Source organism: Anthonomus grandis, chromosome 3 (assembly GCF_022605725.1).
Source record: "Anthonomus grandis grandis chromosome 3, icAntGran1.3, whole genome shotgun sequence".
NCBI lineage: Eukaryota > Metazoa > Arthropoda > Insecta > Coleoptera > Curculionidae > Anthonomus > Anthonomus grandis.
Genome location: NC_065548.1, coordinates 30,081,964 through 30,109,838, shown reverse-complemented (window position 1 = coordinate 30,109,838; position 27,875 = coordinate 30,081,964). Strand labels below are relative to the sequence as shown.

Genomic DNA, 27,875 nt, shown 5'->3' with positions numbered 1-27,875 from the left:
GATTGAGTGACCAGTTAAGACCCCAGTCAGGTCTGCTGTATGCTGGCACAGCAGCCATGCTATCGTAGCTTTAGTTGGATTTGTCAGCAGTTGTATCGCCTGTCGACAACTGCCACATATGCTACACCAATTTTCTTTAATTTTTTTTCTATGCCCAGTTGCCAGGATGTGGGAAATGTGTCACTTACTTAGTCCAAGGTAGGGCTCAGACCTGATGGGTGGAAGAGATAATCCGGGCCTGGAGAATTTGTCCGCCTGCTTATTGTCCTCCATTTCGCTGTGTTCTAAAACCCGTCTTCCTCCTACCCACCTGCAACGTATTCAGCGCATCCCTGTACTCTTAAACCAATTTGTAACTCGTTCTGGGTGCTTGGATGACCTTCATGGCAGCTCGTTGTCGAAGTAAATGATTATTTTGGTACTACTTACACTACTAACGTAACACTAAACTTAAGTGTTACGTATATAAGGATGTGAAACACACTAGTTCAAAATTCAAATTCAAATTCAAAACATTTTATTTATCTTATATATAATTACAATCTTAGAGTTTAACTAAATAATAAAAATTTGATTAGTGATGAACGCGAACAGTACAGCATTTATATGAAACTGATGACATAAGGCACTCCCTTGTGTTGCACCCATATTAGTGCAACATATTGATATGTTGCACTGATCCACGTATCCTAATTTCAATTAATAAACACAAAATATAAACATTTACAACAAAAGATTACATTAGGTTAAAATTAAAACAAATAAAAAAAGAAAAAATAAAGAAAGAAACAATAAATTTTTAGTTCTACAGCAGGAGGTCAGAAATTATTTAAAAAAATATCGCAAATAATTTATTTATTTATTAATGACGGGCTACCCCATTACATAAGCTAACAATATAATAACCGCAATCTACAAACTAACTTAAAGTTATCCAAAATAAGGATCATAGGTAGTAATCTAAAGAGCCCAAAACTAATCCTCTGTAGTATAATAAACACAAATCAAAAATATGTTATATATAAATCGAGATACATATAAACTTAAAAGATTCAAACATTAAAACTAAATAGCAGAATTGGCCAATCGCTTAAATAAATAAATTAACCGAAAATCTTTTTTAATAATTTACTTATTTACTTTAAATTTACCTTAAATAAATTTACCGACAGGCCAAGCACTTTTATGTTGCAACTATTTATGAGTTTATAGTAACACTCTACAGGAGAATTTTGACCATGTTGGTGACACGGAATATGAAAAGATTAAAAAGCGCCCCTTCAAATCCTAATTGGTAAGTTTAAGCTTATGCACTCCAACAAGCTGCTACAATCTCTGTAACCATTCATTATCGTATATAGAAATATCATGCCCGACATATTCCGCCTACCTTCTAACGTAACCAGATGTAAACGACTCTCTGCATTAATGCATAATTATAATCAGCAATAAACAAACCCATAAATGCGCAAAATCCTAATAATGTATGCTCTTGTTCCATAGTTAAGTTGTGTACTGCCTGATCAGGTGACCAAACGATGTGCTGAAACAGTACCTTGACACATTTAGACTAAGCTTACTATCCTTATACCAGTCGACAAGTCGATCTAAGTCTTCCTGCAAAGGTGTCTGATCCCCCTCACAGTAAATTATTTTTAAAGTCATTAGCGAAAGCCAACGCAAAACTGTTATATAAGATAGTATTTGCAAATAAATTAAAGAAAGTTGGAGAACAATGTCCTCTTGGACGTACCTCTGAGGTAACAAAAATTGCTGCAGATAAAAAAAATAACCTAGTTTCACCCTCTGATGATGACCCACTATAAAACTAGCAATCCAGTCAAGAGTAGCCGCACCAAAACCCAAATAAAACAACCTAATCAAAATAACACTATGATCAACTCGATCGAACGCCTTTGAAAAGACTATATAGATTAAGTCAGCCTGTTTAAAGTCTTCCAAAGCATTAATTATACCTTTTTTGATACCACAACAAATTTGCGACTGCCCATCGACCAGAAAGAAAGCCACACTGATGCATATTGACTAAATTTCGGCCCATTGATAACTTACCAAGCTTTCAAAGAGTTTGGAAAATGAAAACTGAAAGCAGATGCTTTTGTAGTATCTGACCTTACTCCTTTCCCCATTCTCAAAAACAGGCATTACAAAACTATACCTCCATCTATTGGGAAATACAGAAGTTTTCAATGACATATTAAACAAAATGTGAAGAGGTTTAACAATTATTGTGCAATTACACTTTTTGAGAAGCACGTTTGGTATCCAATCGAGACACAAAGTATATCTATTAGGCAAATCGTATTGAAAATGTCCTAAACCCTTATTATACGTTATTAAAATTAATGCAAAATTTAAATTTTGAGAAAGATTACTTGTTGATGCATTGACATTCATTTCAAAATTCCCATTGCTGCTCCTTATATAGACAGTTGCAAAGTAACTTTTAAACAAATTAACAATAGATTGTCCCTTCTTTGCAGATTCTTCATTATAAAACAAGCAGCGAGGAAGATTCTGAGTAGATTTTAAGACTTGAACATGTTTCTAAAAATATTTAGGATTATTTTTTAACTCTAAATCAATATTGAACCTAGATTGGGACCAGCAAACTTCTCTCTTTCTTTCTTTTACACTCGGATCTCAACTTACAAAACTCAATATAATCTAAATATGACCCACATCGTATGTATTTTTTATGCAACTTTCTCGTTTTGAAAGATAAGCATCTCAATTCAGAAGAAAAATTAGGATAGGTGCTACTGCAAAACTTCTTGAGAGAGACATAGAGAGCAATTCTTATTTCCAATATATTATATAAACAATTCAAATTAAACTCAATATCGCTAAAAGATATTGCCACCTAAAAAATTGTTAAGACCTACATAGTTTGAATGTTTAAAAACATAGTAAAAATCACAAAATAAGAAATTGTCTAGAACTCTTTCTTTTAAATAATACTTAGCATTTATAACCATTTAACTAAAGTAGCTCTAAAAATCTAAAATAATGCACTAATAGCACTGGATTAGACGCTTTCGGACACTCAACCTGTAAGCCATATTCAACATCACCCCAATGAGCACCTAAGATATATGTAGATATTTTGTGATGGATACCTTTGAAGTATATTTTTCACTGATTTACAATGTATCCTATGAAATAATTCATTTGTGGTGGAATATAAATAGTAGCAATTAAGAATCTTAAAATTAACTATAAGGGGTTACATGAGATAAATAGTAGTTCAACATTATCCTGTGTTAATTTTTACCGATACTATCGATTTATTTGCAATATACGTAGAAAATAAAAGGGGTTCAATTATGGATCCTTGAGGAACCTCAGTGCTTTTCTGGGTTACCATATTTTAAAATAGGGACACTATTCACATTCGATTTGTTAAGTAGTCCGACATTCGAATAATAATGATTTAATACGAAAACCAAGGTTTTTTAATTTAGCTTTATAGTTTTACTTATAGTTTCAAACGCCTTACTAAAATCCAATAAGGCTAGTAATGTTATCTCTATAATGTTTGCGAAAACCATACTGATAATTAGGAATAATTTTAAATGAATTTCTATACTTAGAAATCTAACAGTACATATGTTTTTTTAGAATTTTTGACAGAGCCGAAAGAATAGTAATAAAGCGCAATCATTCCAGGAATACTTTTTTCAACAGATAAGTGTTAAATGTATTAAATGATGCATACAAAAAGTATGCATAATTTTATATTTATTATTGACAACTGATCTTCCCCTAGAGCCTTACTGTTTATTTGAATAATATATTTTTTTATTAAATAATGGTTCAACAGTTGATGAATAAATGTTATATTGTGTTTAGTTATAGAAGTTAATTTAATCATATGAAACGGTATTGTTTTTATGGTTATACTCTCTAAAATGCTAGTTAAGCTTTCTAGAATCGAATAAATCATTTGGAATAAAATTATTTTGATTTCGTATTATGTTCAGTTGCGTAGCGGCTTCCCAGAGCTCTTTGCCCATTGTTTCGGGAAATTATTTAAAATAAGTTATTTTTTCTCGTATAATCGCATGTTTTGTAAAGTTTCTCAAAGCCCTATAGTACTGTAAATTTACGGCGGTTAATTTTGCTTTATTTCTTAAGTTTATTACTATTTTTATGTTAGGGGTTATCTAGGGTATAAATGGCCAATACCGAAGATTTTTGTTCTATAAAGGAGCAAATTTATCCATTAAATATAAAATGTTTTTTGTTAAAATTTCAGCTTTGGTGTTAACATCACTAGGAATATAAATATCCCAATTAAGAGATGAGGCTTCTTGATCGAACTGGGTAAAATTATAATAGCTATAATTTCTAAATGTTTTTTTTATTTTTGATTCTGGTTTTTACAGGTAAATTTAAAATTTGCTAAATTAGGTTATGATCACTAATCTAATCAAAAAAAGGAACAGAATAAAACTCATTTAAAGCAATACCGGTGCTAAAGGTAATATTTATTAATTATTTATAGATTCATGATTTTGTCTGTGCTTTAAGCTTCCAAGTTCCTTTTAAGTTTATTACTATTTTTATGTTAGGGGTTATCTAGGGTATAAATGGCCAATACCGAAGATTTTTGTTCTATAAAGGAGCAAATTTATCCATTAAATATAAAATGTTTTTTGTTAAAATTTCAGCTTTGGTGTTAACATCACTAGGAATATAAATATCCCAATTAAGAGATGAGGCTTCTTGATCGAACTGAGTAAAATTATAATAGCTATAATTTCTAAATGTTTTTTTATTTTTGATTCTGGTTTTTACAGGTAAATTTAAAATTTGCTAAATTAGGTTATGATCACTAATCTAATCAAAAAAAGGAACAGAATAAAACTCATTTAAAGCAATACCGGTGCTAAAGGTAATATTTATTAATTATTAATAGATTCATGATTTTGTCTGTGCTTTAAGCTTCCAAGTTCCAATATAATCTGCTAGTTATTGCTTATATTTTGAATATTTTTAGTTTTGTTTTTTGTTGCAATAATAATGTATTGGTCACGTTTATCAAGTTCAAATTTCTCGGTATCAAAGTGATCATACATGATCCAATTGTTTTAGTTTTAAAACAAACTTGGATTGCTATATCAATAATGTCTTTTATAGTTTAGCTTAAGAGCAAGGGGACTTGTTCCTAACACCAATTTCCTAAATATAAATTTATCGATTTTTGCAGGTAAACTAACATATTATCTAATCGAAGATTTGTGTAAGAAAATGTTAGTACAAATCCATCTTCAGCTTTATCTCAAACAACATAGAATTTTAAATTATATTTCAAAGCATAGAAGGTTTAAATTTGTTCCAGATTAATTATTTGAATATTATTGTATTATAAATGACCGACCGATTGAATTTTTGTTTTAAGTTTTACTAAAAATAATTATTATTGCATACTTCTAGCTTTGTAATATACAGGATGTTTCCTAACTACGGTAAGAAACTATACAGGGTGAATCGTTAGGTCGTTTTATGAAAAAAAGTTCCTATGAACGTATGTCAGGAGTTGCTTTGTTTCTGAGATACAGGGAGATGAAGGTTCAAAAAAATAACGGTATTTTAAAAATACTATAACTATCCTTAAACCGATTTGGTTGAAATTTGGTGCAACTATTTGAAGTTATAAGACGCTTATTTAGCTGTAACAAGATTAAAATTATTAGGTCCAGTGGCGTGTCAGTGGGCACCACATGCTTATTGTTGAGAAAAAAGCAAGGCCAGTAATTGTTTTGCAGCTTTTTATTTATTTTTGTATTTAAGCAACTAAAAATACAACTTTTTCGTATCTTATATTATCTTCATATCTTGCTTTGTTTTCGAAAAAAAAATTTAAAGTATCTTTAACTCATTCTAAAAATTATCCATGGACGACAACATGAAATAAAAACCAATTAATTCGATAAACAATTTCGACCTTTAAGTAAATGAGCAAAATGCCCACCTTCTGATAAAATACACGACTGCAAACGATTTTTCATGGAGTGTCCGACACGCTCAAAAATACCTGAAGTATCCCTTATGATATTGCAATTGACAATTATCCGATTCCTCAAGTCATTCACATCTAGAACAGGAGTTTTATAAACAAGAGCCTTCAGACGGCCCCATAAATAGTAATCCAGGGGATTCATATCAGGACTGCGAGCCGGCCAATTTTGAGGTCCTGCACGTCCAATCCAGGAATTAGGGTAGATGACGTCGAGATGCTGACGAGCAAGAACACTGAAATGAGAGCTGGAGCCCCGTCGTGCATAAACCACATGTTGACTCTTACTTGTAGGGGTAATGTCATCTAAATCTTCTAATAAAATGGGTAAATGGTGTTGCAAGAAATCCGTGTAGGATTCACCTGTTAATCTTGCCGGTAAAAAAAATGGGCCAATTAGGTAGTCACCAATAATTCCTATCCAAACGTTCAGCGAAAATCGTTGCTGAAAATGAGTTTCTCTTATAACGTGGGGATTTTTGTCGGCGCAAAAATGATCATTGCGGAAGTTCATAATAGTATCTCTTGAAAAATTTGCCTCGTCCGTAAATAAAATATTTGGTAGGAAATTATTATTGTGTGCCATCGTATGAATCAACCAGCTGCAAAACATTACTCTTGGATGAAAATCCCGAGGCAGTAGAGCTTGTACACGCTGTATGTGATATGGATGCAGGAGGTTTCTTTTTAGAACTTTCCAAACGGTTTTTGAACTGACTTCAGGCTGCAGTGCAATCTTCCTGACACTATTGGAAGGATCTTCTTCTATCGCATCAAGTATAGCTTCTTCCAGTTCAGGCGTTGTTATAGTTTCTGGTCTTCCACCACCCATATTTTTATTAAAACTCCCAGTTTCACATAATCTTGCATGTAGTTTTCTAAATGTTTTTGCACATGGAATTACTCTGTTAGGATATCTGTCCTGGTAAATTCTTCGTGCTTCTTCCGCATTTCAATTTGCTAATCCATAAATAAAATGCATGTCGGTCATTTCACGGTTAGTCAAATTATTCATGACGGAGTAATGAATGAATGAATGAATAAATGAATCACTGCTAATTAACAGCTGAATTTTACTTATAGCAATTCTATCACTGTCAGCTGGTCTCTAAAGCAGGTAGGTACAAAGGAGGTACTTGAATGGACTTGCCAATTATTTGTCATAAGAAGCAATGTATTTGTTATTTTGTTGTATTTCAAAAATCTTATAATAAAAATCGTAGTTGAAAGTCGTAGAAATCGTAGTAAAAATGTAAGTTGAATGTTTATTATCATAGTAAACAAGCCACAAGAGACCAAAAAGTCGTGCATTGGAGGGTGGACATTTTGCTCATGTACTTTAAGGTCGAAATTGTTTATCGAATTAATTGGTTTTTATTTCATGTTGTCGTCCATGGATAATTTTTAGAATGAGTTAAAGATACTATAAATTTTTTTTTCTCGAAAACAAAGCCAGATATGAAGATAATAAGATAAGATACGAAAAAGTTGTATTTTTAGTTGCTTAAATACAAAAATAAATAAAAAGCTGCAAAACAATTAATTATTGGCCTTGTTTTTTTCTCAACAATAAGCATGTGGGGACCTAATAATTTTAATCTAGTTACAGCTAAATAAGCGTCTTATAACCTCAAATAACTGCACCAAATTTCAACCAAATCGGTTTAAGGATAGTTATAGTATTTTTAAAATACCGTTATTTTTTTGAACCTTCATCGCCCTGTATCTCAGAAACAAAGCAACTCCCGACATACGTTCATAGGAACTTTTTTTCATAAAACAACCTAACGATTCACCCTGTATAGTTTCGTACCGTAGTTAGGAAACACCCTGTATAGTTTGGGATCGCAATGATCGAGAATTGGGAGTTTTTTTGGTATCTTCTAAATAAGAACTATTATTAAATATAATCCAGTACATATCTAATTAGATTTAATAGGTTCGATCGAAAAATTTAATTCTGTTAAAGACTCCTAATGGACGACCACTGCAAACGCCGAAAGTCATTGCTACATATCTACATATAAAATTTAAAAAAATAATCAACCAACCGCAGGATGGCAGAGTTTAAACCTGGTTTGTTAGTCAATATATTAGAGAATTTAATTCATATAAGTATGGAGTTTTAAAGAAAAATTTAAACATAAATTGAACATTTTTAGTCTTAGGTAAAAAACAAATTATGTTCACAATTAAAATCTATGTTGTTTTAAATTTGGAAAATACTATGTCATATACTTAATTTTTAATAAAAATGAGAAAATAAACTTATGTACGTATTTAGAGGATTAAGAACTCAAACTTTAAAAGATACTTTTCTAAGCTAGAACTAAGGTTTCTTTTAATCTATCGACCTCTGAGCTTCTTTCAAATTTTTAATATTCTAAGTCTATTTTTTTTAAATAAAAAAAAGAAGCACACACAAGATTTTTTATTAAATAAATTATTGAACAAAAAATCGTAACTTAAATTAGTGCTTAGGAACTTTAATTTAGTACCGTTATTAAGGTAAGTAGAATAAAATTAAATTTACCAATAATACTTTTTTTGCATTTTTCTGACGCTTCCAAAATACACAATAAAAGACTTTAAATTTACTTTGATAAATTGTTTAGCTTAAAATATTGATAAATAAGTAGTATTTGACAATAATTATAAACAAAGCTAAATAATCGTAAATTTAACTTAAAGAAGACATCTCAAATTGACGCAAACTAAAGGAAACTATATGTGTAACGCTAAATGAAAATAAATGCATAGATACTTGATATTGTTAAAAATTTAAATTCATAAATATTCTAAATACGTAAATAAGTATATCTTTTTATTCTTTCATAATAGTTAGGTAAGTATATAAGATAATAATTTCTAAACTAATATTTATTTAAATAATAATATAATAAACCAAATCAAATTTTTTAACTTGACCAAACTAAAGCTAAAATTAGCCTTAACTAAAAATTAAACTACACTACTTGAGTTTTTGTTGCATGCAAAGCTTAGGTACAGACAAGATTAGCTCTTGAAATATTAACATATCTAAATATGTTTTTTATTAATTTAAAAGAAAGGAAGCATCAAAAAAGCTAGGCAGAGTCAAAGTTGTAGATAATTTTTATTAAAAAGTTTAAACTTTACATATTTATTATTTTTTTTGTAATAAATTTACTAAACTGCTTTAATTTAAAGTATTGTAAACCTTAATAGATATACTGGAAAATAATCTAAGATCGCGACAGAGTGAAACGATTTAAAAATATAGGTTAACGAATATCTTTGAATGCGTGAGAAAAGACAAAATCACTGCGTGAAACAAAAAAGTCACTTTTCTTCCTAGCACAGTATACAAATAGTAAAATAGGAATAAAATTAAAAAGGGATAAGTAGATCTTATATTTTACACTACATTAAGTACTAGTTTATTTTTTCGTAAGTAGAACACTTGGATTGGTAAATGAGGTTATAGTTATCATAGAAACAGACTCTTAGATATTTAAAGATCATATAAATGTAATAAACGATGATTATTAAAAACGCTGATGGTTTCACAAAATTTAGGTGAAAAATAACTGATGGAATTTTGAAATTGTAAACATGTAAAAAATACCTATTAATCTAGTTATATGAATAACATAATTATTTCAAGTTTTCTTTTTCTCAGATAAGAACACACAAAAAAAGTTTGACTGTTTCTTATGTTTTGGTAATATTCGAGATTTCCATATATTCACTAATATCATTCATGACGTATTATATACAAACTAATAAAAATCAATTAACATAACTACAACACAATAAACTACTTACCGCTGACTCCATATTGGCTTCTACTTTGCGCCCTTTGTATAACCGAGAATGGAAGTACCTGCAGTTTCGTGGCCCGTCTAAGAAGCTTCTCAGCATCACTTGGGCTTCCGCTAAAGTTCTCAAGCAATAAGTTATCGATTGCCAGTAATTGATCTCCTAAAATAAAGAGAAATTATTATTAATTTGTATTTTTATGTATTTAAAAAAAGTCATAAAAAAATACCTATCGATAAAGCGCCACATCTATCTGCGGTACTGGCAGGAATCACCCTTTCTATATAATAGCCGACAGTCATTATATCGTTTTGTGATGATTCTGAATCTAGCAGTGAATTGGAGTTGCTTAGAACCAATCCAAATTCCTCTTCAGCTTGCCTAAAGAATGAAAAGAATGCTATAATATTTATTAAATATTTTATTTTTCACCAATATAGAATTTGTCCTTTTTCTAGATATACAGATTGGCGTAGAAAAAAAAATCTTTCTTCAAATTTTTTGACAAAATATCAAAAAAAAAACCAAATTCTTACTAATTGATTTTTGGTTTTGAGGATATAGCATGTGACTACTATTCGGAGGTAATACCTACACAAAAAAGTAGATCGAACGATGTACCACCTATTTTAAAGGTTTTTTTTTATTCTGATTACAGCGCACAAGTTTTTTGACAGGCTGGTATATTAAGAGATCTGAAAATAGCAAGTTATTTTCAGATCTCTTAATATACCAGCCTGTCAAAATCTTAAAAAAGCTGTTTGGTAATATTTTAGTTTTTAAGAGAAATCTACCTGAGAAAATAAATAATTTTTTTTATTAAAATAATTATGGTTTAATTTTGTTGGCGGTGTTATGTAGGAAAGTAAAACTCAGCCCACTTTGACTTTTTAAGTAGTAGTAGTAGTAGTAGTAATAGTGGGGCGACAGTGAGTAGAAAGTAGTAGTAGTAATGGTGGGGGGACAATGAGTCTGGCGGGTAGGCCTAAAAGTTCCTTTTCGCCTGAAACCCCGTCATCTCCGCTGACCACTCTTTATAGTCTCCCTAAGCAGGCGACCCGTCCTCATCACGAAGGAGAGCAGGCCTTTCTAGTTAATGCTCTCTAGTTCCTCTCGTGGCAAGAATGGAGCACCCATGGTATGTCGCCTTATCCTAGCCCGTCCTTCGCATTTTCCATTAAAATGATATGCCGTTTCCTCCGCCAGACCTAGGGTACAGCGGGCTGGGCACCATGCCTAAGATCTGCAGATGTCGCTTGAGTGTGCAGTGACCTGTTAAGAGTCCGGTCATGTCTGCTATAATCCCTCTGTGTGGGAACAGCAGCCACGCTATTCTAGCTTTAGTTGGATTAGAAGTTCTATGCCCTGCCGGCAACCATTGTTACTATTCCAGTTTTTCCTGGTCTTATCCCATGCCCAGTTGTCTAGGATATGGAAAATGTGTCTTTTACTTAGTCCAAGGTAGTATTCGAGGCTAATCGGTGAAAGAGCTGATCCGAGCCTCGAGAACTTGTCCGCCTGCTGATTGCCTTCCACTCCGCTCTGTCTGGGAACCCAACACACTCGAACCATCTTCCTCCTATCCAATATGTCCAGCGCATCCCTGCGCTCTTGAACCAGCTGGTCCTAGGTGCCTGGCTAGCTTTTAACGTAGACTGGTTGTAGGAGTAAATGATTATTTCAGTCTCCGGGCCCCTCTTTGGTTTCTTCCCTGGTAGCCACCTCGAGAATGGCGAACACTTCGGCTTGAAAGACCGACGAATGTCTTCCAAGCGAGAAAGCGTGTCCTCGATAGGTATCAAATCTACGATACACTGCAGCTTCTGATAGCCCTGTGTGGGCCATTTTCGAACCGGCTGTATACTATATTTGCAACTCCTTTCGAGATCGACCCTATATATTAGGCCATTCTTCCCTGCTTGCTATGCCAACCTCAAACGAACCTCCTCACCACACACACGTGTCCTCTGGCTTTGCATTGAGGGGCACAGAATTGGCATTTCTTTCTTTTTTCGCTTTTCTTTTCTACTAGTTTGGTGATAGATGCATGTCCTGCTACCCCCCGTCGATGCTGCTATGTGGCGAATTTTTAAGTAACTCAATATTTAACAAATTTGTTTTTTATTGCACTTTGTAAATCTTATGATACATATGCCAGGTATCGTTACCGCAGTACTCTGACATGTTAATGCACCATGTTTTGTATAAAGTTGCTATTTATGTATCACTCAGCTTGTGATATCGGTGAACTGAACAGTATAGAAATTAATTTGTGCTACATTTTCATTTATTATTTATAGATTAAAATGACTTATACTATTCAAGAGATTGAAGTTGAATCATTTCTACAGAAACTAACTAGTTCTTAAGAACTGAATAAAGCTGATGTAAATGAATGAGTCATTAATATTCATCAATTTATCCTAATTGTTTGTTTTTTTTGGTGAGTGCTCCTCATTTCTTAATTGTAGATATTGTTGAGACTTCAGCCTTACAAAATCCACATACCCAACTAACATATCCAGTATCCGAAATATTATGTCGGTGGGAATTTAGAGGTATCATATTATTAGCCATATTTTTAACTTTAAAATTTAATAGGTAAAATCTGTCAAAAGATATTGCAAATTACTAGCCAGTCAGGCATTGATATTTTTAAACCAACTCAAATACTTTCTGCGTTGTTTTTGAATCTATTTATTTATTATTCAATGCCTAATAATTAAGGTTTCTGCCACTATGGACTTTTGCTGGGTCATCCGCAAATGTGGAAAGTTTAAAGGCTAGCAAGACGTAGGGATAATACCATGATTATAATTGTACTTGAACTAGCACTAGTACAACCGTTAAAGCAGTATTGATTCTTGAGGAGTTCACATCCATTTTTTATATTATCAATATTAACAGCATTAACGTATCTTGTGTTTTATTATTAAGGTAGGTTTAAAGGAATTCATGCAGTTTATCACAGATAACAATTTTGAGCTGCTTGTTTAACAAGATATTATATGGGCTACGATACTAAAAGCCCTTTGCAAGGCAATGAAGTATACGAATGAACATACTTTTTTTAGCCTAGTTCGACTAGGATTTTTACTGTTTTTGAAAAAGGTAAATAGATATTTGTCACAGTGCACTTGTTATAAAAATATAACATTAGAAATTATTACTAAAGGAAATATTTTTTTTGCAAGGGTAGTTAGTAATCAAGGGCAATAGTAGTAGCGTTGTTTTAAAAGCAAAATATCTGAAAGGGGATGTTATCAAAATCTGCTGCTTAGTATTTCATTTAGTTCATAAGGTTTTATTTCTTCTGAATTTGTGGTCAGTATCAGTATCTGAGTTATATACCATGCACTGTTTTCAAAATCAAGGCACTAATATATGTATATATTGATGTGTATATTATTTTGAAGTACAATTGTTAAGTGTGCGCTTAGATAGAGTAGCCATAGGCTAGATTTCGCCGCATTTATAATTGTTATTGTAACTTTTTTATTTCCGTAATATAAAGGCATTTTTATTTATTTATTTATTTATTTATATCATATAGTAACTAATAATCCAGAAGTGCAGTATTGTCCTGATCAGCTGCTGCCAATAGCCAATAAATAGCTTAAATATACCAAGCCCATCCGTTTCATCTATCACTTTCGTTTTTATATTCTAAAGAACAGAATGTACTTCATTTGTAATAAATTATGAAAACTAAAACACGTTAGTAATTATGAAAACAATGCTCTGTTTCTTATTTTGAAGATTCACTATATCTAGACACCATATTTTTATATATTTTAGACGAAGCTTGTTTTTCTATGTCAACGACTTTCCCAAAATATTGTTTCCCCATATACATATCAATATTGTAGCCACCTCTATATTTAAATAAATATATTGATTTATTAGTAAAAATCGTAAAAAGCTGTATCAATAGTCACACATCACAGTTTGAAAAGGTATAATTGACAATTCGATGCTCACATCTAAAAAATCAAGGTAGATAAACACTAGTTCAAATTATGCTTTCTCATTCGTCAATACTAATCTCCGAGTTTTGTCGATGAAAGCGCCGTAGTATTTAATGCCTGTTATGCTATTTTTTATTTTTTAAGTACATTGGAAGCGTTCCAATTTCACAATGTCATTTTATTGATTTAGCTTAAAGCTGAAATAAAAGAGGAACTTTTTATTGTCAGTTCCAAAAGAGATATACTTTTAGTATTGGGAGTTACTTTTTATAATTAAAAAACCAAAAAGTAATTAGTTTCATTTATAAGCTATTTTTATGGAAATGCAAAAGCTAAGATTTATTTATAGCTTATTATTTTTATATCTAAGCTATTTCAAAATACGATTCGTAAAGAATAGTTAAACCTACCTATCGATTTCCACCAAAAGGGGTCCGTTAGCGTATTTCACAGACTCCATTACACTGACATCGTATTCTATTGTTAAAGTTGATAACGTGATACTGTGTGGATTACAGCCTGCCGTGTCCCTCAAGATTTGCTGGGCTTCCATTAGGGTTTTGTTTACTAAAGAATACCTGTCTATCTTTAAAAGTCGATCACCTACTCGGATTAGACCACTCCTGAAAGGAAAATTTACATGTAAACAATATATATAAATTTTTATGATGTAGAAAAATATATACAGGTGAATCAACGATTGCATGCAATAGTTTATTATCCTAATAATATTTGTCATTAACGAACTCCTACTTTGTAATAAAAATAATACTTTTAAGAAAACAGGTACGACAAAGGTACATTGTTAAATTTAAAACATTTTTGAATTATACGCATTGTTCCATGTCTTTTTTTAATATAAATAATATAAAATAAAGATTTAAGACTTACATGCATCTTTCTTATATCACAAGATGTAGAGTCTTAATATTGGTTCTACGATTTATGTTAGATATTATAAGGACAGCTTAACTTAAACAAAAACACGTGCTATAAAAAATTAAACAAAAGTAGTATATAAGGTGTATTTTTGTACAGCCAAAGTTACGTAATTTTTAAAAACAGAATCTCTCTCTTTGTGGACAAACAATATGGATTATCGGTGGGGTCTTATCTGCCCTGCTCTTATTATTACATTATCTGTCTAAATAATCATTGAACTACACAATAAGTTATGCAGCTGACTTAGTTTATCTGCAAACGGCCAACTTCTAGTGCGTGCTCTACGAATATATACAACCGACTCTTTAATTAATAAACAAATGCACGCGCATTACTCTATATCCATTAACCCCAAAAAGAGTCATAAGATGTTATTTTTAGAAAAAGAAAACTTATATCTCTACCGACACTTAAACTATCAGGAATCTTGATAAAACAGTGCTTACTCATATAGACTGCAGACAGGTAGTTTTTGTGCTATCTAGACCATGAGTTGTGTCAGGGCTAGTGTAAAAATACCACCGCACCCTTACCGAGCTCTAGCTCCCCCACCCTTACTACTACTACTACTACTTGTCAGCTAAATTAAAGGCGATTTACAAAAAAATGTCTCGGACCAGAAAAAAACTACGCCTGGTAATGGTCACTATCCATAATAGTGACTTTCAATTAAGTAGCCATTTATTTAAATTGAGTCTTGAACGCACAAACCCACCATGCTTTCGTCGAGACGCAGAAGTATTCCCGGGATCCTTGGGAAAATTAAGGAATCTCCCCTCAGGGAGAGTGGTCACCTGCATTTATTGGGCTGGATGATGAGACGCACAAGTGGCCAACTGAGGCCTAAAGGCAGTGATGTTCTCATTACATCATCCACGTTACGGACAGATATTTTTAAAATAATAAAGTACTCTGCGGACTTATTAACACACTCTCTACAGCCTGTAGGTTGATTTTTTAGAACATTATTGCTTTATTGTTTAGAAATTAAGATTTGCTCGTAATTTCCATTAACAGTTTTACTGGCTTTAAAAGAAGTACGATCACATAATTATAATTTGTATTATTTAAGTTTTATAATATTTTTGTAATTATTGTCTACACTGAAAATGTAATTGTGAAAAATCGACGAATTTATTATTCTAAAATTACACATAGTTAAAATATATTGGCAGTGTTGTTACGTAACTCACTTATAATCCAAAAATTCATCAAAAGAACACTGGCATATAGTGAATAAAATGAGATTCCAAATTACAAAAAAATTACCAGTTAGATATCGATCTAGATAAATTCAATATATTTTGATGAAATGTAAACAGTCATGGTAATTTAAAGTTTATAACTTGTCAAAATCAGCACTAAGACTCTAGGGAGCCAATACTCAAGCCAAAAGTCTACTCAAACAATCTAACTAATGATCTTAAATATTTTCGAACTGTTTAAATCTTATTAGTCAAGTGCAATGAACTACTAATAAAAAACGAGCTGAACAAATATTACTTATTTGTGGCTCATTAAAACTTAACTACAGTAAAAGATCAGTTTCAGGAATTAAATATGTTAAAATGAGAAGTTATGGCTGAAACAGGACTAACTGATGTCGTACTAACAAAAAATATAAAAAAAAATCAAGTGGGATAATGACTAGATATCACTAAAAGATAATGTGGAGGTAGAGGTATGCCTTATTTAAAAACAAAAAAAAAATACCAGTGAGTTTGTAGTGTTTTCACTTTTATGGGTTGCTTATTAAAATAATAAGCTTTAAATTTTTAACATTTATTTAATCATTTAGTATAAAATAAATAACTAAGCTTACTGTATTACTGGTTGCCAGCATACTACACACCAAAGCTGAAGCCATAGAGAGTAGTAATATAATAAGATTAGAGAGACTAGTACATAATAAAAATAAAATAAGAAGAGGAGTTTATAGAGAGTTAGTTTTATGAGGAAAGAGTATTATATTTTTTATGTTTTGAGAAAAAAAGGAATTAAAAAGTAAGAATAGAAAAAATAATTTTTTTTTTCTATTTTTAGTAGAATAAATTTTAGAGGCTTCTGATATCATAAAAGTACCAATTTTCCAAATCGTGTATCTTATAGAAACAGTTGAATAAAGGTATGGCATGTGATACATCAAAATGTTTCCAATTTTGTGTAGAATCCAAAAATGTAATAACATGCAGGGTGTTCCATTTAAAATAATAAAGTTAATTATAGATATTAACTACGGTTACAAGAGTCATCCTGTATACAAAATTCTTGTCGCAAAAAATGCGCAACCAAAAATATTAATCGACGTATGCGAGCGTTTTTTCGAACACGCTCTCATTTATTTTTTATTAAATTTGTTTCAAATTTTTGCCGTTAACTGCATACAGGGTGTGCCAACAAGGTGTACGGCTAAGATAGCGCCTTAACTATACGAGGTAGAGCAAAAAGTTCTACAGCAAAGTTGTAGGGTTGACAAAAACCTACGAACTAAAAATATTTTTATGTATACGGGGTGTGTCACAAAAAAGTTACTATAAAATATGATTTTTTTATTGGTACGCCCTATATAATATGGTACTAAAATATGAGGCAAAAAGAGTAAAGAATGTCTAGTATCATAGTCGGCCTAAACGAGGTACCCTAGACTAACTGTGGTACAAGTTTCATAGGCGCAGAATAAATTTTAAGTTAATTATGATTTTTTAAACGAACCCTCTAAAAGGTAAAAAATAACATAAGAAAATTAATTACGTTGCAACGCCGCATGCAAATTTTAAAAACGTTATACCAAAGTAAAGTACTCTTATTGCCTCATATTTTAGTACCATAATATACAGGGCGTACTATTTAAGAAAAAATCATATTTTAGAGTAACTTTTTTGTGACACACCCAGTATACATAAAAATATTTTTAGTTCGTAGGTTTTGTCAACCCTACAACTTTGCTGTAGAACTTTTTGCTCTACCTCGTATAGTTAAGGCGCTATCTTAGCCGTACACCTTGTTGGCACACCCTGTATATTAGAAGTTTAGCATTAGTTATTTTCTCCTAAATAATAAATGCATATTGAATAAAATATTTGGACTGAATGAACTGTTTATTACCATGCATTATAACTTTAACTTGTATAATTTTTTTTGGCGAAGTAAGATGGAAAATTGTTTGCCATGCCAACTATTTGACCTACCAAAGTTTAAGTTGATAAAATTTATTCCATTACCACAAGTTTTTGCTTACTATTTCCTTAAACGTTAAGCGATTTTGGTGCTTTTGGTTTGGTTAGATAGGATAATGTATGCCCTTTAAAATGATGTATCACACTTAGTGGGGCCATTTGACGTTTGTACTTTGAGGTCGATAAAATATCCATTATTCTTAGAAATTTTTGGTCACTATTCGCTGGTATGTCAACCACAGTTTTTTTGACACTGTTGAATAGACGGAACTTGTCAAATATAAAATTAAACGTTCCTCTGTATATCTAAATTGACGTTTCGTTTTTAAATGAAAGCACTCTATATAACAAATGTTTCTTTTTATAAATACGACTAAAACGATCTCTCCGAAACTCCGAAACGATACTACGGATAATGTTTAATATGCAATTTTTTCATATTAAATGGTTTTAGGTTTATCTATTAATAAATTTATTAAGACAAAATTATTTATTCATTTACTGGATTTCTTTGGATTTGTGCGTACAATTTTTTATGTTTAATTTTTTTATTATTGTATTTTTAATAATTTCAGGATTCAATTTTAATTTTTACATGTCATTAATTTTTATCAAATCTTACTATTTACATTTTTAACTTTAGAAACTTACTTTTATTATAATTTTTAAATTTAATAACTAATTAATTAACATTCATTTGGTTATCGTCTAAATTTCTTTAGAATTTTTGACACAATAAATTCATTATTTTTGTCTTTACGATGTACTTTTTAGCATAACCTAATTAATTATGTGAAATTTTTACCATAAATTTATTTGGTCATATTTCGATTTACAAATTAACGATTTTAGTTACGTTAGATTTTAGTTTAATTTTTTTCTCAGTTTCATTTAATTAAAAGTTCGATTTTAATTAAATAAGAATAGTAATTAGGATTTTAAACATTGATTTATTTATCTTTATGATTTTTTTTAGAATTTTATGCTTTTTTTGGATTCTTAAATTTTTATGTAAATATAATTAAAATACATGAAATTTAAAAAGAAATTTAATAAATTCTTTGAAATAAGTTCTTGAAATGTGTCATAGAAAAGTAATGAAATGAAACTTTTGTACATGGTATTATAATTATTGATTGTTGTTTTAATGTTTTTTAGTTTTAGGTTTATTTAAACTGTATGTAAAATTATTTAATATGTAAAATTATTTAATTATTCTTATTTTTTTGATTTTGTATGTAGCTATTGTGATAATAAATAAAGGTTATTTTTTTAGGTTTAACTTATTACTTAAATAAGGATTCGACTATTTGTTTGGTCATCTTCAGGATTTAAGTGATTTTCTTTGAAATTAAAAAAATCCACTTAATTATTCACGTAAATCACATGTATTCCAGCATCTCGATTACGATGCGACTATATTGCATCCTTCGCAGCCATTGGAACTATTTGAGATATAAATATTAATAGTCGATTCAAAATATGAATAATCGACTGAGTTATGTCAAGAAAAAGGGGAGTATTCGAATTCAGTAAAAGAGAGGAAATTTAAATTTAAGGCGTGAAAATACCACACATTTATGACCACTATATCTCGCAAATTATAAGAGATAACAGAAAATGCCAAATATATAAACCAAAAGATCAGAAAGGTATGGTCTCTATAAAAGCCTTGAATATTATCGCATTTCTGTCTCTGGCTACTGGATCTACAGGTCATCAAGGTGAAATCACATGTGCTAAAAAAAGAGAGGCTTTAATAAAAAAATAAAAGTAGAGTTTTTTAGGAATAATAAAGCCTTGGAAGAATAAAAAAATCCAAATCTAAAATGTATGAAAAGATTTAAAAAAAAAATTATATAGTAAAAAATAACATTAGTAATTGGGGTTTAATTCCAGAAGTACATTTATAAAATAGGAAGGCTGAATGGTTTAAAATCTTCTTTTCTCTTTTATGGGGCCCAACCTACATTAAAAAAGAAAAAAGTTAGAAATTTAAAATTAAAATATAGCAATGACTATATTGCACACCGAGAAGTGAAATGCGTGTGACTAATGCCATTGGCATTAGACATTAAAAACATCTTCGTAAAAAGCCGAAAGTAGGAAACAATTTGAGGTAACACTTAGTTTCCTTTTAACGTTATTTAAGATGTTGCATATGCTACGTGTACACGAACTATAATGCTTAGACCCTTTTAATATCCTAAGGTAAAGCCTTTTTATTCCCGATTTACTGTGGAAACTATACTAATGTTTCTCTAAGGGTCCAGCTACGGTTTCCTACCGTTCCATATTATTACTTACCAAAGGCCTCATGTGCTCTTAATCAAGCCAGTGAAGCCTCTTAGTAAAAAAAGTTAATCAACGGTAAAGCTCTATTGTGGGGAATGTTTCCTATTGCTAATGACTCTTTTTGTGTGTGACCTTGCTTAGGTGTGGAATTGCAAGGAGTACTGTTGGTACTTTTTACACTAGTCTCCAGTTGCGGCAAGGCCACTTGTCATTTATTTGTAGCAGTTATTTAACTTCATTAATTACTTTCCAACAAAAATAAAATCTGTAAACAACCTGTAAGAAAGATATTTAATTTCTTCATTTTTTATAAATGAATATATAACTTTTAGCAAATGGATATTTAGCAGAAATATTTTGTATTTAATAAGATTCGATATATGATTTATATTCGATATATATGATTTCAAAAGATTCGATAATATTTAAATGTATTGTATAAAATAGAAAGTTTATTAATGATTGTTTATTTTTATTACTATTATATGGAAATGACTTCTTGTTTTATGTTTAACTAAGTGTTATATTTCTTTCGACCTTTCTCCAAAATTTCTGATTGACTGAAATACTTTGACAAAACTGGCGCCCACAAGGTAAGCATCTTATTTAAACAATTCATACCAAACTCACGACCAACTATATTGCTGCCGTTAGCATATTTACTATTTGCACCATTTCTATACTAACATTTGATATCATTAATATAAGTTTTAATAATTTTGAATAAACCAGGTAAAGACTTAAAAAGTTTGAAAAACAAAAATAATGCTAACATAATTAACAAAAATGCTTTTAAATGTATTTAAAAGATTTATAAATTTTTTATTCATATTGGTTTGAATTCAAAGCAACCTTTTTCTAATGCGACTATTTTTATGCATATGGAAGTTTTTGCTTTAATATTCCTATAAGTTTTAGTGATTTTGGGCTTTCAAATAAGTAGTACCACTTTTACAGAAGACATTCTTCATAGGCACTAATACTCAAATATTTCTCTGATTTTTTTTGAATGTATTTGGATCTAAAGTATGCTTTGTTAAAAATATTTTGCTTTTTATTTTCTACAAATATTCTTATTAACTTATTTTAGAATTGAAAATGGCCACTTTCAAATTAATTTTTATTTGATAATTTTTTTTTTTTTTTGCTTCTATTATGGCTTTTCTCGAATTTTTAATACTATAAGGTTACATCTTTCTTACTTAGAAAATATCTCCAAGAAAATCCTATCTTTCCTATTTTTCTAAAGACCTATCTTTTTTCGAAGATAATAAACTTTATGTGGAAATATCTAATCATAGTAGTCATATATAAGGTCTAAAATATTATATCCCCTTCAAAAGTGAAACGTTTTAGAAACAAAAAAGGTAATTCAAGTTTGATGAAAGTTTGAAAATGTGGCACAGACTGGTGAAAACCGCAAGGCTTTTTCATTAATAGTGAGGGCAATATCCTAAAATTATATTCAAAATGGGGCACATTATACACTTTAGGTATATTTATGATAAGTTTATTCTGGTACGAACTCATTGATATCCATATAATATATGATACAGATCATATAAAGTCTAAAATAATCTTAAATACAGTAAACTTAAACAGCATAAATAAATTATTAATTTTTCAGTTTACTGAAATACTTACCAAGCTCTAACTTAATTACAACGAAGAGGCTTGGTCAGTTCGATTAAACTGCGGATCCCCAAAAATTTAAATGGACTATAAGATTGGCAACGTCGCCTCCAAGCTATGTGCTTTGTTTAGAATTTGCTCTACTTAGAAAACTAGTTTTCGTATGTTTCTTTAAAATCTAATAAGTTTGGCTTTCATAGACAAATTTTAAGAAGCTCTGAGACTTGGCTGGTGAGTGAGTTTCCATAAAATCCAAGAATCTCTAGTGAAAATACAAATTTATTTGTATTTAATATAAAATTATATTTTGTATTTTATATAAATTTAGTTCATATCGATTTGTGTAGTACCTTGACTAATATCTGTGCTGCAGGAGCATTTCTTGCGACGTTGTTACGTCCATTTAAATCTCTGATTTTTATTATTTTAATATATCGCATAAAATGACTAACACTAAATTGTGCAAGAGATGCAATAAAAACGTGGGAAAAAAACTGAAGCTCAACTGTAGACGTTGCAAGAGATTTTACCACTTAGAGTGTGGCAACGTCTCCGAAGTCGATGCGCGGCTAATGCAACAAGAAAAATCTCTATGGGAGTGTGAGGAATGCAAGAGGGATATTTCTTCTGGACATTCTACAACTTTTGCTATTGCTAATTATGATAATCAGGGTATTGGTGAACTCAAGCTAATGATTCGGGAGTTGCAAGAGGAGTTGCGTAAATTTTGTATCTCAATAGATTTTTTAGATAAAAAATTCGCAGCTAAGAGAAAAAGTTGAGAAGCTGGAAACCGCTTTAAATGTGCATCAAGTTAAAAATATTAAAAATAATATTTGTGTCGACGAACAGATTACTGCACTTATGAATTAAGGCTACTATTGTGCTGCACAATCAGGATCTAAAAAATCATATTCTCAAAGCCCGTCACCAAAAAGGTAAAATTACAGTCCGCAACTTGGGTCTGGGAATAGAAACCACGTCTATTTTTGTCAGTAAGGAACTTACTAAGGAAAGTAATGCGCTATTCAAAATGACCCAAAATCTCAAGGAAAAAAATTATAGATACGTATGGCATCGCAACGATAGAATTTGTTGTTCGTAAGGAAGACGGCGAAAAAGCAATATGGATTAAAAACGAAAATATTTTAAACGAATTTTAAGAATAGATTTAGTTCTAGCATTAGGTACTTTTTATGTTTACATCTATTTGACATCAATCTGAACATTGTCGAGCAATTAGAATCTCTTGAACAACTTTGGGTGATATGTCGCATTTGAAAAATTCGAGTTAATCTGTGTTTTATTTACAGGCCGCCTAAACTTAACGTGAATGAGTCTATAAATTGTTTTGAAAACTCCATTGGCAAAGTCATATCATTGAGAGATGAAATGCTTATCTTGGGTGACTTTAATATAAATCTTCTTCGTAAATCCAGTAGCACTGATATTCTGAATAATTTTTTGTTTACATATAATTTAAAACAAAGTGTCATTGTAGTATGATAGTATCACCCAGTATAACAAATATTGTGTAAATAGGAATCTACTATATTGTAATAATACATAAACCAATTCTGTATAGCAAAACATTATAATGTCTAGTAAGCATTATCATAAACCAGGTCAACGGGAAGTTCAACGATCTTTGGATGTAGCTTTTTGAAATATTATTATAGATCCTACTTAACCCTAAGAAGGTTGTTTCATTTTAACCCTATGTCTTCCCACGAGGACTAAATCATAATTTACTACATCACTCTTCCGACCTGTTCAGTTGGCGCTTTTCATAGCCTCATTGACTTTATCATCTTGTCGAATAAGACTCTACTTAAAGGCGAGGTTTGGCATTATAATATGCATGAAAGTACTGATCATCAGGTTATTTGCTTGTCGGGCACCCAAAGTTGTGGAATTTAGGGATTTTAAAAACTTTGGTGATGATGATTTTTTTACTGATCTTGTAAATATGAATTGAGCATTAATATACCCGATAAAGTTGAACATTTAAATAGCAATATTATCGCTCTGTTTAACGTTCATGCCCATAAAAAACATCTTTTGTAACAAGGCCTAAAACGCCTTGGTTTACTGATACACTGCGTATTATGAAAAAACATCGCAATAATCTTTTAGCTAAATATAAAAAAACTAAAGCCTTATCTGATTGGAATGCCTACAAGGAGATGAGAAATTTTTTAACAGGCCGTGAGAAATGAAAAAAAGCCTATTTGAATTATGTAGCTCACACGAATAATTTAAAATCGATGTGGAATCCCTTATCTTAGATGAATGTCTATAATAAAAAAGAAATATTAGTGATATTCCAAATACTTTAAAAAATGCAAACAAAATAAACCAATTTTTTGCAGACTCAATTGCGAAAATGGCTCCGCCTGTCAGTAAAGATATTATACAAAATTTTCTTACAAATATAATCACATTAAGCAGTTTCACTTTTAAACAAATAAGCGACCTTGATATTGTTAATACAGTTAAGCAGCTCAAGTCTAATGCTTCTAGGTCCGATGGTATTTCTCTCCAAATGATAAAGCTTTCTGTTATAACGCCTTTTCTGGCCCATATTTTTAACCATTGTTTTAGTACTTTAGTACGTCTTTTCCAATAACATGGAAAACAGCTGTTATCTTAATCACTTCCCAAAGATTCTAATATTTGTTGCATCTCTCGGAATTAAGACACATTAGTTTGCTTCCGGTTGTAAGAAAACTGTTTGAGAAAATAATTTATTCATAGATATTAGAATACTTTCTACCAAATTATTTACTACTGGAGAATAAGTTAGGATTTCGAAAGAACTATAGCACGGGCCTCAGTTTTAATTCAAATACTAGATGACATAATTTGTGTATTCAATAGTGGTAAAACATCTAGCTTAATATTTTTGGACTAGTGTAAAGCCTTTCATACCGTAAACCACTGGCTTTTATGTGCAAAAGTACATTATTTCGGATTTTCTGATGGCGCATTAGATTTTTTCAGGAACTATTTTTAAGAGAGAACACAGCGGGTACTCGTTGACGGGAAAATAATTCATTTTCTGTTATTAGAGGAGTGCTTCGGGGATCCATAATAGGCCCGTTATTGCTTTTAATATAAATCTTTGATACTGATAGGTGTGTAAGAAATTGTGGTATACAAAGGTATGCAGACGATACGCAATTGTGTATAAGCTCTAATAAAAATAAAATCAATAACACTGCTATAATTATAAATGAATGTCTCGAATCTCTTTACACATATTCTCACAATAATGAGTTAAAATTTAATCTATTTAAATCAGCTGTGGTTTTTTTTGGTTCAGACAAAGACTAAGTTCGACAAAATATGCTACTGTATATGAACAATACTTTAACTTTTAATGTTCTTGATAATAAAAATCTTGGAGTTATTTTTGATCATAATTTAAGGTTTAAAACCTATGTAAGCAAAGTTGTGCAAAGGTCAATTATTTCACTCAAAAACCTTTATAAAAATAAAGGCATATTAAATATTATCCTTAAAAAACAACATTCTGAGTCTTTGGTTCTTTCCCACTATTCGTACGCAAACATAGTGTATGGTCCCTGCTTGGATGTTCAGTCTAAAGCTAGGCTACAAAAAATACAAAATTCTTGTATTCGTTTCATATTTTTCCTTACAAATTCTCAACAAAACACAAGTTGAGCTTATTAAACTAGCTAAATATGCAAGATAAGCTTAAGCTTCATTTGGAAATTTTTTTGCATAAGTTGTTTGAGACAAGGAAACCCAAGTACTTATATAAAAAGCTCACATTTCGCTGCAGCACTCATAACAGCCAGATACGCCACAATAAATTACTCAATATACTTCGTCATAGAACTACTCTTTTTTAACGTTCTTTCTCATAATATGTTATCTCCAAATTATTTAATAGTAAGATGCAAAATGTTTTTGTCAACTTATCCTGTAACTTATTTAAGTAAAAATTTTAAAATTATTACTGTCAAAATATTAATGTAAGGTAATTGTGTATCTGTATTTTAAAGTTAAACTGTGTACATTTTGATAAAGCAGGGCATAAATGCAAATTCGTTTTTAATTTATTAGTCAAATTATAATTAAAACACAAAACGTATATTTCCTTAGTTAGCCTTTGGTAATAGTAAGATTTAGGGATTTACTTTAGATATCTTATACCTTATATATATTTCGAGAAAAGTGGATTGGCAGACGTGGTGCAATCGAATGGCCTGCGCGATATATATATATATATATATACAGTGCTTTCATGTCAAAACGATCCACCCGTAATAACTTTCTTAAAAAAAAAAAAAAAAAAAAAAAAAAAAACACACATCAAGTTAGATATACAGGGGGACGTTTAATTATGCATTTACTGAAGTTCTGTTAATCACCTCCTCACCTCCAGCTAACCTCACTTTAATATGTCAAATAAGAACCCCCATCGTGTGATACATCATAGTAAGCAGCGTAAAATTCTCTATTCAACGGTACCAAAAATTAAATCGGTAAATGTGTAAGCAAATAGTTAGCAAAAATGTCTAGAAATAATGAATATTTTATTTACGCGAAACTTTGTTATTTTAAATGAATACTTTTAGTGTGGTACCTACATCATTTTAAAATTCTTACATTTTTTATAATAGATCATCAAAAAAAAAATACAAGCAATTTAGAAGTCAAAATGTGTGGTAACAAACAGTACATTTAGTTCAAGCAAATTATTTATTTTTTTAAGAATGTGTACCGTTATTTGCGAGAAAAAAGAGTGTCTTCAAATTTTTTGCAAAAATCTTTGCAGTCTTATAACTTTGTATGTGTATATATTTCACTTATATTTTTTGCGAAACCTACGTAATAGGTACAAAAAAACACTGCAATATCTTACATTTTTAAGGCGTTTAAAAAGCAGGCGATTTGTTATTGTTAAAACTGTCAGTTTGACGCGTGCAATTTTTCAATTTTAGTTAAAACAGTGAGTTAATAAAATGGTGTATACGCTAGCCGAAAGAATAGAAATAATTTTCCTTTATAGAGCTCAAGATCGGTGTGCTCGCAGAACCGCGAAAGCATTTAATGAAAGGTATCAAGATAAAAACGTGAGCTATAAATACGTATTAGAATTGATATGAAAATTTGAAGAGACGGGATCGATTTGCAATAAGAAAAAATATGAAAATAGAGTTGTCGATCAAGCATGCCAAGTTGAAGTACTAGGACAATTTGCTATGGATCCAACTTTGTCTATACGAAAGGCCGCAAAACTAACAAATATTTCCACTGGTTCCATACATAAAGTTTAAAAAAAAAAATAAGTTCTTTCCTTATAAAATTCATATTCTTCATGAACTCGCAAGAAGATGATTTTGATAGGAGAATTCAATTTTGTGAAGTGATGTGCCAGCGAATTGACGACGATCCCCATTTATTGAAGAACATTTGCTTCAGTGACGAATCGACCTTTTCATTAAATGGCCTGGTGAACAGACATATTTGTAGATACTGGGATGAAAATCCGCATGTTTTTCAGGAAGGCCATACCCAATATCCCCAAAAAATTAATATTTGGGCAGGAATTTATGGGAATGAAATAATCGGGCCATTTTTTTTGGAAGAAAATTTGACTGGCGAAATTTATTTAAACCTTTTAGAAAAAGCAATATACCCTTCCATCATCCAATCTATGGAAAATCAAGTAGATCAACATGGTGCTATATTATTGAATGAAAATAATATACATTTTCAGCAGGATGGAGCTCCCGCGCACTACACTTTGGTAGTTCGAGAGTGGCTTGATGAAAATTTTCGAGAAAAGTGGATTGGCAGACGTGGTGCAATCGAATGGCCTGCGCGATCTCCGGACCTTACCCCACTAGACTTTTCTCTTTAAGGCTACTTAAAAAGCAAGGTTTATAAAACCCCACCTGAGAGTATTGAGAATTTAAAAAATAGAATATTTCAAGAATGCAGAGAAATTAGCGGGCAGACCCTTGCCAATGTTCGTAAGGAGTT

The 27,875-nt window shown here is 30.8% G+C and overlaps 1 protein-coding gene across 1 annotated transcript in view; it reads right to left on the bottom strand.

Moving 5' to 3' along the window:
- LOC126734646 (glutamate receptor-interacting protein 2) overlaps nt 1-27,875 on the bottom strand; it is a 1,148,906-nt gene that overhangs the window by 192,046 nt on the left and 928,985 nt on the right. The window contains exons 7-9 of the mRNA XM_050438344.1: nt 14,223-14,435; nt 10,074-10,225; nt 9,851-10,006 (exon numbers count right to left, since the gene is read on the bottom strand). Of these exons, the coding sequence (XP_050294301.1) occupies nt 9,851-10,006; nt 10,074-10,225; nt 14,223-14,435 (521 nt within the window). The remainder of the gene's footprint in view (nt 1-9,850; nt 10,007-10,073; nt 10,226-14,222; nt 14,436-27,875) is intronic.